We start from the raw sequence: 12,485 nt of genomic DNA, 5'->3' as shown, positions 1-12,485 counted from the left end.
CTGGGTTCCCGCCTCAGGCTGCTTTTCCTTTCGTTTGTCTGTTTTCACGAGAGCTCCACCCCTGCAATGCACACCTTCTTCTGCCCTCCCAAAATGCAGCCTCCAGCAGCGGTGGCCTTACCTTCCTGAGAGCGGCTGCCGGTATGTGCTTCTTCAGCCTTGCTGCCACTGTAGGATCACTGGACATGATAAGAGCTGGCCTTCGGTGCCCTAAGGGAAGCAAACACAGGCCTTCACTAGCAGGACGGGACTAGAAGGGGGCTGAAAGACGGGGCTAGCGCTGGGCAAAGCAGAGCAAAGATTCTTTGGTGTTTCCTCCTGCTCCCCTCTGCAGCTGCTCGGCCGGAGACGTCCCCTGGCAGGAGGGGGCGGCAGCGACAGCCTCAGCTGAAGCACAGGAGGGCCAAAGGTACGAACGTTGACTGAAAGGTGGAAGAGGGCAGAGGGAGTTCCTCCCTGGAACTCTGAAGCAGGCAGGCCCCATTTTTCCCGCCAGTCCCAGAACACGGTGAAGCAGGGACTCACTTATCCTTTCCAAATGCCGCATCTTCGCGTGTTGGTCAAAGCGGCCTGCAGCATCTTGGCGTTCCGATCCAGACCTGTGCTCCATCCTCAGAACCTGCAGACACGCAGAGGGAAAGTACTGCCACTGGCCGCCCCAAGGAGCCCCAGGAGACACAGCTGGCCCCTCCACTCTCGCTTTCCAGAGAAGGGCAGAAGCTCTTGGTGCAGCAAGCCCACTTCTCTGGATTTTCAGCTGGGACAGAAGTGCCTCCTCAGAAGGACCAGAGCCACGCAGGCATCACCCAAGCATGCCCCAGCTCTCAAGGACAGCTGCGGCGACCCACGGGGGACATTGCTGGTGGGGCCCAGACCCTTCCCGTGCTTCCCTCGGCCCCTCACGCCAAGCAAACACAACCCAGAGATACCCCTGAGGTGGAAGGGCAACTGCTTCAGCTCTCCACCAACCCTTACGGCTACAACTCTCTCCATGTCCAGCGCCTCAGCCTTCTAGCACCTGCCTCCTTCCCTTCCGGGTGCAGGTCTTCAGAAAGGCTCTAGAGGCCAACCCGTCCACCTACCTTCAGAGACCGTTTGCCACCAAGAAGCTTGGTCTGGATCTGTTCCTGCTCACACAGCTCCCAGCAGGTGGGTGAGAGGACCACTTCACTTTTAACTGCAAGGCTTTGGGCCTCCATAACTTCATCCAGGGCCTGGCTGCAGATGAAGTAATGCTGCTCCCTGTCTCCGGCAGTCAGTAAGGTCATTTGCCCTGCGGAGATCCCTGGGGAGAGAGCGAGAAGAAGCACTGACACCGGGGAGCTTTTGACCTCTATGGCCCCCCAGCACCTCAGCTGGCCAGCAGCTCAGCTGAAACCCAGCCTGGAGACAGGCATTAGGGAGGGGGAGGAGTAATGGTTTTAGACTAAGAAGAAGTAGATTTACATTAGATATTCTACTGTAAATTAGAATTGGCGTCTGCAAAGACACCAAAGAAGTCGACGCTGACGATGTGTTGGCACTGCCGGGCATCTCACCCTGCTGCCTGTGCCACCAGCCCAGCAGAACAGCAGGTTTGATCAGTGCCTGCTCTCTTTGCTGGCACGCAGGTTGTAGTTGTCTGCTTAAGGAAAGATGGGAGGCTCTCAGATAGCGGGGAAGGGTGGAGCTTGAGGTGAAGAGCTGGGAAGAAAAGCAAGCAGGGAGACACAGGTGATGTAAGGAAGGCTGCAGTCCGCTGCTGTCGCCTGCTCATTTGCGACAATCCTTCTCAGCAACACCAACCCTTGGCTGCTTGGCTGCCGGAACATGAGGCAGCTTCCCAGAGGCGACGCGTGCCTTACCCAAGCGGCAGGCAGGGCAAAAGTGCCTGTGCAGGGACTCGGTGTGGAATGCTGGCAGGGGAGGCTTTCCATTGGCGCTGGCCCCTGCAGAGGTGCCAGCCTTGCTCTGGAGGCAAGAAGCAGCCAGCAGCACTGGAGAGTGCCAGGGCTGTGCACGTGGCACAGCTGACCCAGCAGCGCCCATACCTATCTTCAGTTGGAGCTTCACACCCACGTGCGTGTCACGAGTGCCATGCTTCTTCTGGATTTGCTGGCAACACTGCAGCACCAGGCCGATGGTCTGAGGCAGCTGAGCTTCCGATGCTCTCCACAGCACCAGCACAGCATCCCCTGGGGAAAGGGAGGGGAAGGTGAAGGCTCTCCTGAGGGACAGCAGCAAGCGGCCAGCCGGCGTGCAGAGGAAGATGGGCTTGTGGGAGGGCATCCTCCTGAGGGACGGCACCCAGTCCACAGGGACCCCTCCCCTCTGCCGGGCCAGCCACAGCACCAGCCAGGGCGGCAGAGGAAGAGGGTGGGTGGCGGGGGGACCCTCTGCCCGGCACTCCTCTGCAGCTGCAGCGGCCAGAGAGCTGCTCCATCACGCCAGAGCACAGAGCAAGCGGCTCCCGCGGGAAACACTGCACAGCAGCAGGACACGGAGGCAGCCTCCTCCTAAGGACACACCTCCAAACTTCAGGATGTCTCCTCCAAAATCCAGCACATCTGCGGAGAAAGAGAAGGGAAGGCAGAGTTATGGGGGTGCCTTCTTCTGGAAGCCGTGGGGCAAGCCACTGTGGCCACAGCCCTGGCCCCTGCACAGCGAGTTGGGAGGCAGTGCCGTGGGATGCTACACAAGCACAGTACGCTGCAAGCTGGAAGGCACCTCTGGAGATTATCTGCTCCAGTCCCGCACCCCCGTCTCCACTCAAGCCGAGCCACCAAGAGCCACCTGCCTGGGGCCACGTCCAGATGCCTGGTGAATATCTCTGAGCGGGGACACTTGCAAATGCTGCCAAAGTGGTGGCCACCACATGCTCGCGGTCAGAGACATCCCCCAGCATAAGGGGCTCATGAGGGCCACACACAGATGTCAGTGCCAGCATCCCTAGGTCACTGGCACGCTGGCACTCACTGGATGCCCCCAGCCTGCCCGGGATCCTAATGGCACCAAAGCGGTGTTCCATCGTGGAACTGGAACTGTCTCTCTGCAAGCACAGAGGCAGATGCTGAGAAAGAGGGTGTCCCCTTGCTCATGCTATCAGAGAATGATCTAGGTTGGAAAAGGCCTTCAAGATCATCAAGTCCGACCATCCACCTGGATGTCCATATCGACTCAGTAGGCCAGTATCTGATACCGACGTCAGACTGACAGGCCTGTAATTCCCTGGAAAGTCCTTCCAGCCCTTCCTGTCGCCTGGAGGCACGTCTGCCAGCCTCCAGTCCGCTGGGGCCTCCCTGGTCACAGTGGGCAGCAGAAGAGACCTGCTGCGCTCCTGCCTCGCCACGGCAGCCCCACGGCTCCCACTGTCCCCCCAGGCCACAGTGAGCTCCACAGCCCTTCCAAGGAGGCAGGAGCAGGCGGAGCAGCAAGGCTGCCTCTGCCCTCGGCAAGCACCCTCAGGGCCCGATGTCCAACAGCCTGGCAGCATGGCTCTTACCCTCCAAAATGTCACACATGTAGTCATTGAGCGTTTGCGCCAGCTCGTCAGCACCTCTGTCTGCGCCGCTCTGCTGGACGCACTTCTCTGAAAACGCAGTGAAACCTGCAGGAAGGACACACAGAAATCAGGACATGTCTACGTGGGCCAAAGGACCTGGCAGCCAGTCCCGTTCTGCCAAGCCCAAGCGCCCGTCAGTCGCTGCGTCACAAGAGAAGCCAACCCATGCTCTCTTTAGCCATCACAGCAGGAGTCCTCAACAGTGACAAAACAGCTGTGCCATCTACGGGCCAGGGCTCCCGAGGGCCTGGTGGCTCGTTTCTGTGGAGGCTCCACCGTGCCCAGCCCACCTGCAAAATCCGCTAAGAACAGCACTCCCCCGATAACCGTGGGGACCAAGTTGTCCCAGATGAAGTCCTCAGAAAGAAGGAGATCGGGGAGGAGCACGGTTCTTTTCCCCAGCTCAGAGTAGCGGTATTTCCTCTCCCCGGCAGATGCCATGGTCAGCGCCCTGTGGTACCGGGGTACCTCAGCAGAAGATGACCATGCCCAGCTGGGAGGGAGGAGATGAAGACCCCTCAGCACCGGATGGTGCAGTGAGCCTGGGGCTTTCTTGAAGGACAGTTTAGTCTCTGCCGCCATGGGTCATCACAATCACCTGGCTGTGATGTCGTTCATAGGTCATCGCTTACTTATTGGCTGCCCTCCAGCAACACCGTGGGCTAACAGTGCCATCCTCCACAGCTCACTGCCTGCTGAGCAGCAGCCATTGTGACCCTGTGACCCAGGCGTTCTCGTTTACGCCGAGCCATGGCCTCCAAGGACTCCGTGGCCTCACTTACTCAAGGCAGTGCTGAGCTTGCATAGCCTCTGCACACAGCCAGTTGCCATTTCCCGGCTCCCAGGGCCTCACACACTGCCTCCCCCACGCACACCCATTTGCTAACACCAGTCCCACCCCTGCAGTTGCACAGCCTGTTGCCACCTTCCCAGCATGGTGGCTCCTTCTGACTTGCGGAAAACAGACTCCACAACCAGTAAGATTGTAAAGTAGGTATGTTTATTCGGCGCTGGGCAGCACAGGGGGGTAGTTCCACCAAAGTCATGCGCACCTGACGCAGCAACTTGCCATGGTTATATGCCGCAAAGAGTTACATATGCATGAAGAGAACCTAGCACTGCTGTCACAGCACCTCGGCTCCTGTGAGAGAGGGAGTTAGGAGAATCTTACCAGGTAGAGTTAGAGCGCTGATAGGATTAAACTAGTGGATGCTACTTAATGTCTTTGCTAACTATTGTGCATTGTGCAAATTAATTAAAGCAAGAAGCTTTGGGCCCCTTACCAAGGTTAGTCTCTTGATAAAAGTGTGAGCCTATCTTAAAGAATTGGCAGAAGCCGGTCCTGAGGGTGGACAAGAGCCAAGGAGCAACTGAGTCTGCGCAAAGACAAGAGGTCAGCTAGCGGTGACGAGGAAGAGTCACCAACCTCCATCCCCATGAACCCTGGCGACCACCACCAGGAGACACTGCGCAAGCGCAGATGGGAGGAGCTTATGGAAATGACTTCTTGAACTAATTTTAAGATGAAGAGGGGACAGGTTATGACTATGTATAGGCCCATTGTGAAACATAATGCATATGTAACTCTTTGCTGCATATAACCATGGCAAGTTGCTGCGTCAGGTGTGCACGACTTTGGTGGGACTACCCAAGTTTTCCAAAATTACTGTGTGCTAGAAATCTAGAGTTGATCCCCATTTTAGCAGTGTGGTGCTTTTACTCAGGTGGACGGCCGAGCTCCACCACAACTACTCTCTCACTCCCCCTCCTCAAAGAGGAACAGGGAGAAAATACAATGAAAAGGGCTCAAGGGTTGAGATAAGGACAGAGAGATCGCGCAGGAATTATTGTGACGGGCAAAACAGACTCAGCATAGGGAGACAGTAAGATTTATTGCTGATTACTAACGAGCTAGAGAAGTGAGCAAGCACACAGCAAGGCTGTTCCTCACTCCTCTCACTCTCCCAGCTGCTGTGTGGCCCAGCGTTTTTTTTTTCCCCTGTCTTAAATATGCTCTCACAGAGGCGCAAAACAACATCGCTTACTGGCTCGGCTCTGGACAGCAGTGGGGCCCTTACCTAACATGGGGCAGCTTCTAGATTCTTCTCACGGAAGCCACGCCTATGGCCCCCTGCTACCAAAGCCTTGCCATGTAAACCCGCTACAAGCAGGTAGATCCAGTCCCTAGCCACAGAGTAACAGCGCGAATCAATAACAGTCGGTCTGTCCTGTCTCTTCTTTTGCTGTACATTTGATTTACAAATATTTTATTCTCCATAGTATACAGCTTAATGCTGTAGAAATGTATATAGCTACTTCTTCCTATGAGGTTATAAAAAAAAAATAAAAAAAAAAAGTAGAAATAAGTTTAAGACTGGAAGAAGGCAAAGAATATAGATAACATTCATCACCAGAACCTTCCAGAATGGTTGCTCAGTTCTTCTGGTCTGGGGGGGCGGCTGGGGGCTGGGGGCAGGGAATGCAGGCTGCTGTTCAGTTAAGGTCAGTGGACCACTGACACGACCAGACTGAAAAATGCAAATACATAAATAAAATTCAGAAATTATTCTATTCTGGCTAGAAAAGTTGTTTCATGTTGTTCCATCCATCCAAGAAGAAAGGTGGAAAATAACAGTGACAACGTGAAGTTTAAGAGAAGAAGAGATAAGGAGTGAAGGATGGAGGATGAGGATGGTAACATAAGCAGCAAATGCTGGTTAGTAATTAACCTCTTAGAAGATCACTAGAAAAGAGATATTTAAATAGGAGATTTGTTTTGTTTTGTTTTGTTTTGAAAACACTGGCTTGTGCTTTTAAGGGTCACCGATCATCTGAACTGTTTGCAAGGTCACTGCCTGAAAACTGGAAAACTTGTTCAATAAAATTAACAATTCTGTATTTTGAAAATGATACCGTTTAAATACTAAACTTCATAAACGTTATAATTTGTGTATTACGTTTATGAATCCAGTAGTTCTTAACTGAAAACAGAACCAAATGTCTTAATTAAGGTTCAATAGAAAATAAATGTATTTCAACTTTCCAAACTCATTTTTCAGCAATTTTAGCCTACTGTAATTCCAATTACTTCATTCAAATCATGCTTCAGTCTGATGTAACAACAAAATCAAGTTTAACTCTCATTATTCCATTATTGCCTAACATTTTCCCAAAGTAAAAGTAATTTAGATGCATATAAAAGACACCGCACGTAACCAGCACAAAACCAGTCACTTCATTTTTAATGTGCATAAAAACAAACAAACCACACACACAAACCCACACACATGAATGGTTAACTTTTTGTTCACTTTTTTTTCAGACAAAACCTTCATCTTACTTCAGAGAGCAATGTATTGAAAAGCTGAAGGAGCTCCCTCCTTGAAATCACCCATTCCTAGAGTCAAAACGTTCAGTAATTCATCTACTCACAAACACCTTTTCTCCTCTTCCTCCACAAATTACGTCTCATCTCAGAGCAGAACCATGCTACTCTGCCATGTTATTATACCTTCAGCTGGGATTTACATGGCTGGGATTCGTGTACTTTTAGACCAGCAGAGATCATTCAATAAATTCGTTTGACCTCCTGCATAATGCAAACCACAGAGTTTCACCTCAACATTCCCACATCAATCCTGCAGCTCCTAGTTCAGCTATTTTATGGTTTATGATTATAGCTAAGCTTGGCAAACATTGCTGAAAAGATCTACAAACTAAAATTTTGCTAAATAATGCTCATAATGCTATCAACTCATTTTCCAGAAAGATTCATACCCATGTTTTTTCAGTTAGAACATTTTTAGGAAGCCAGATTTTGACTGAAAACTTATCAAAGAAATATTTATAAAAAATGGCCAGAGATAAAAGTGTTCAGCATGGATCATCCTAAATCTATTAACAAAAACAGTGCTGGTGATGGATTGCTACTCTACCAAGGACAAACTGTTAAAAACACACAAGGTAAATTCTTCACAAGTGGTAAGTATGTTCCCATTGTGCTTGTAGGTTCACAGTTGCTTTAAACCAACCCAAGTTCAGGCTGCTACCAAAAAGACAGCTGTGCCAATCTCCAAAAAAAAGCCCCTGTTGCTGCTATTCCCCTTGCGCTAGCCCCAGTTCTGGTCAGGCTGTGTGGAGAGCTGAATACTCTTCTTTTTTGACGTAGCTGGATTGGCTTCTTGATTAAAACTGTTACTCAAAAATTGCGTTGGCACAAGCGTTCAAAGGAGGAGGAATGAATGCATGCATTGAACAGATCAGTTCATTCTTTTGGATTGCAGCCTCCACTTTTGATTGCAACCTCCATAATTAAGAATACTTAAACCAACCATGAAACTGAAGCCAGACTGGACTTTAGACGTGATATTGTCCTAAAACCAGACTTAGAGCTTTCAGTTCTGTTCTAAGCTTTGCCACGACCTCCTATCTGGTTCTGGTTAGCAAACACATCTGAGCTGAACATTCGGCGATATTTAACTCTCAACTACCACACTCTGGGAACTAAAAAGTTCTTTAACTAAAAAGTTCTTTTTCTTAGAGCATGAAGATTCCTGAAAGGACAAAGCATCCTAATAAATTTTTAGTAGCGTAACAAAAGTTACAAAAAAAAAGTAACAAAAAGGGCACGGTCACCCCGTATCTCCATAGCTCCAACAGGATAGTTGCTACCACCCCTGCACAGCTTACACCCACTCCTCATCCTCCCAAGTATTAGTCAGCCCAGTATATCAAATTCCCTTAGATACAGACGACTTTCTAAGACTTTGTGCTTTCATCCTTTCCTCCCCCGCTACCACTGTGCTCCCATTACAGCCTTAAGCACAACTGAAAGGGCCAGTGTTCTTGCCTCACAGAGAGGCATTTAGTTATGTTTTATTGCTTCTAATTAACTAAGGCAAGGACTCGGAGGGAGCGGTAAAACAAGAAAGGCTGGCTTTTGATAGCGTTTTTACTTTAACTTGCTACATCCTTCTAAATTCTTAAGTTGACCTGTCAAGGCACAAAACAAAGCGCACAATAGCAAGAATGTTCAAATGAGTGCTTGGTGGAAAAAAAACCCACAGAAGTGCCCCAAAACTTTCTTTCCTCGGGACATTTAATCTTTATTTCAAACTTCTGGATATACATCAAAATCTATTTGAGTTTCCTGTGCAAAGGAATAGTGCAACTTCAAAAGAAAACGCATTAAGCTCTTTTTCATTATGCAAAGCAAAGCGGAATAGTTGCTATACTAGCCAAAAGTGACCAGAAACCAAAAGAAACAACACCTGCTAGCATTTTCCCACTTTTCACAGTAGCTCTGTTATTCCTGCTTTCAGAACTCAGCAGTATATGGGTATCGTAGATGTACGCTCAGTTACTTGTATCTGTAATGGATAATGCCGTGAAATACATTTTCCCTCAGTGGCTAAGCCTTCTAACTGATGATGATTTTACCCTTCCGAGCAAACAAGATCAAAACCAATCAAGATGAACGATGTCAACAAATGCAAAAACACTGCAGACTATAAAAAGCATGACATGTTAAGAAAGAGGCCAAAGCTTTCCTTGGATAAAGTCCAGCCTTAGACCTAGAGCATAACTGATTAATTGGTAAAGGACAAATGAAGACAGAGAAAGGGAACAAAATTGGGCTTAGCTTAAGTATTTGGCCAGAGTATCTCAACACGCTTCGTAAGAGAAGATGAATACTACCCTTTTTTAGCTAAGGAAAGACTGCCGTATCTACTAAGGAAATCAGTGCTGGTCAGAAGTACCCTGGTTGCTTAGCTCCCAGACATATAGTATCTCCTCAGGAATGTATTGTTACTAATGAAATACATAGTCCAAGAACAAATGTAGGAACACTAAAGCATTACTTTCATGCAACTGTGCTACCGCATGCTGAGCTAACATACTAGCTTTTATTGGTTTTGTTTTTGTTTCCTCCTCTGCAGGCATCTAGAACTTATACTTAGCACCCTCTCACATCCAGAAGGACAAAGCCTGAAACGCAATGAACCTGAGCTCACGAGGCCTTGTACTGCAGTTATTATGAGCACAAAGGGCACGGGGCATCTCCCCACTCAGCAGGCATCTCAGCTGCAAAAGATAAATGGTTGACACTGAAGAAACAGGCCCTCCATTCCCACCAGCTGTCTCAGTCTGCGGTTTTGCACACATACAAGAGAGCGAGGCCTAAAAGGAGAACATCTCTCATTAAATTGCACATCTCTTATTAAACTGATGCATGACAGACATATCATCCAAAATAAAGCCAACAAATGACTTGATTTTCAGAGACCATAGTGAACACACATTCTAATGTCTGATTTTAACACGTGGGAAAAGCAGTTACAGCACTACAGTGCTAAGAAATATGCTCAAAATACATGACCGTTCCATCTCGGTCAAACAGCAATTAGATAAATTCTTGCATATTCTTTCAGAAACATACTAAAGATAAATGTGTAGCACATTAGTGTGGATATGCTGCCAGTGTGATGTCTGTACTTCACATCACATCAACATGAGGACACAAAAGGACCACACTCCATGGTCCCGTTAAGTCCAACATACTAAGTCTAAAACTCAGTATCATTGTGCAGCTGATCTCAGTGAGGGTATCACTGCTTTACTAGTGCAGAGGTGAAACCAAGTCCAAATGAGATGGTATTAGAGATGAAAGATTTGTCAAAGTAGATTAAAATTCCAGGAGCAAGAGATCCTAAAGTAATCCATGTATTTGCTCTTGAGCAGTTGATGAGACAGCTTCCACTATCACAGAAAAGTGGCACATAACCATGGTCTACATGCTCTTGACCACACTTGGTCTCTGTGGCTTAATAGCTTATTTTCAGGACCCAGTATGCAATGCAGTCAGCCCAGGAAGAAGCAGAGAGCTGGGTAACAGCCTGCAGCTACTGGTTTAGACCAAGAGGTCCAGCAAGAAAAGAAGAGAAAGGCGAAAGAAGCATGCCCAGAAAAGTTTTTGTGCCAGAACTGTAGAAAGGCAGATTTTAAAATTTTAGGGGTAATTTTCAGACTGAAATCAGAGCAGGGTGGTGGTTTTGTTTGTTGTTGTTTGGGGGGGGGGGCATGCAGGGGGTGCAGTAGGTTTTTATTTGTTGTTTTTTTTTTTTTGTTTGGTGACAGATAGCAGAAATTACAGTCCCTATCTTTAAACAGGGAAACAGAGACAGAAAAGCCAGAGAAGAAATCTTTAACAGAGCCAGTAGACAGTTCTGTTCTTATCTCACACTATCATAGTAACACAGGAATACAGGAAGTACCAGAAGGTCAGCCCAAGCCCACAGAGCAGGCCATTTAGTAGAGATGGGAAAAGTTAGTAAGAACACTGATAAGACAAAATATAAAATTGTTTATTTATAATTAAGACACAGCCCCTTTCAGAAGCATCTGCACTCATATTTATTGCTCTAGCTTCCACAAATCAATACACACACAGTAATCTCCATTGAAACTGAAGTAGGAAGTGGTGTGTTCTGGCTTCAGCTCTGCCATAAGGTGGCAGAGCAACACCATTTCTGTCATAGGTGTAGTTGAGCTACAGCTCACAGTCTGATAGTTGCTGCAAACACGCAGCTATGAAAGTATTGTAACTTATTATTTCATAGCACGCAGCTATGAAAGTATGAAAGACTGATCAAAAGTCTTGTTCATAATCCTCTTAACAGACTTTCAAAGAGTCAGTTCTAAACTGTTTCCGTGACAGCAGAGAGAGCTTGAAGAAAACCAAGAAGCCTAAAATGCTATCTAATCAGAAGGAAAATGACTACAAATAACAGTGACACAATCAACGCAGCTCTTCCTACATGATTTTTGTATGGCTTTGCCATTTGTATCTTACCCATGCTGACTGCAGCGACAGTCATTTCTGAATCGTTTCTCCCCTTGACAAATCTAAGCAGGATTCATCCTAGCACGTGGATAATCCTAGCATGTGAATATGCACTGATACAGCATTGTCCAAGTTTTCTGGAATTGTTTCAATTTTAGCTAGCTTAAAATTTCCTAACTGGATTAACATGCCTACTTTCCCACTTCTTTCCCACTTCCATAACTAGCCCTCTGCCTCCAGGAAGCAAAGCAGTGGCAAGCTGCTTCTACCACTACAACCACCTGCAGTGGTATTTTCTGCCACAGGGCACTCACTGCTTAGGTATTATCAACCAGCAATGGAACTACTAGTTCCCCCTTTTAGTGAAACTTACTGCGCATGCTCTGCGGCAGTACATACCACACAGGAGGATTAAAGAGGGGAAGTACGAAACCCTTCTAATGAAGCCAAGGAGACACATTCCCTGTCTCTGCAGTAGTAGATGTAGCTATGAGTACAAAGAAGGAACTTAGAAGTCTGTCTTGCAAGATATTAAGCGTTTTAAGTGTTTTGGATATGTAAACACAACAACTGAGGTTTTTGCAAAAAGAATTGTGGAGAGACGAGGCAAGAACAACCAGCAGCAAGAACTGGTATCTGGGGTGAAGTCCAGGTCCCCGCTTTTAAAACAGGCGGAGCTGAGACTTCAGGTCTGTTACACGCTGGGTAAGTGTCTTAATGAATTCACGACAAACAGTGGTCTTTCTTTGGAAAGAGGAGCTTAGGAAACACTAGAAGAAGCATTCGAGTACGCTGAGGCCGCTGAACAGCCAGTAAATGCAGAGAGCTTCCATCAAATACTCTGGGTGCAATATGAAAGAGCTAAATAATGCAGCTACTAAAATGTTTTGTACACCAGAAGTGTGATCGTGCATGCTGTGAAGAGATGACATGGATGTACGGCCATTCATTCCCTCTCAACCGCGCTTTGGAGGGGGTGAATTTCAGCTGTCTCAGCAAGATTTGGCAGATGACAGAGTTTGAGGGTTTAAATTACTGCCATCATATCTGCAATGACAGGCCAGAACAAGCTCCAGGCAGCACATGGCAACAAAATGATCA

At 47.8% G+C, this 12,485-nt stretch overlaps 1 protein-coding gene across 3 annotated transcripts in view; it reads right to left on the bottom strand.

Annotated features, from left to right (window-relative positions):
* LOC310889672 (adenylate cyclase type 10-like) overlaps positions 1–12,485 on the bottom strand; it is a 36,060-nt gene that overhangs the window by 11,593 nt on the left and 11,982 nt on the right. For 2 of the 3 annotated variants that reach the window (XM_083817498.1, XM_083817499.1), the window contains exons 2-7: positions 3,482–3,586; positions 2,508–2,546; positions 2,031–2,174; positions 1,083–1,285; positions 526–619; positions 122–210 (exon numbers count right to left, since the gene is read on the bottom strand). In XM_083817498.1, coding sequence (XP_083673624.1) covers positions 122–210; positions 526–619; positions 1,083–1,285; positions 2,031–2,174; positions 2,508–2,546; positions 3,482–3,500 — 588 coding nt within the window. In that variant the 5' untranslated portion in view covers positions 3,501–3,586. Of the gene's footprint in view, positions 1–121; positions 211–525; positions 620–1,082; positions 1,286–1,446; positions 1,684–2,030; positions 2,175–2,507; positions 2,547–3,481; positions 3,587–12,485 lie in introns of those variants that run through there. The other variant, XM_083817500.1, reaches the window with a different exon arrangement.

This window comes from Anser anser (genome assembly GCF_964211835.1).
Source record: "Anser anser genome assembly, chromosome: Z".
NCBI classification, from domain to species: Eukaryota; Metazoa; Chordata; class Aves; order Anseriformes; family Anatidae; genus Anser; species Anser anser.
This window is presented reverse-complemented; position numbering and strand designations above follow the sequence as displayed.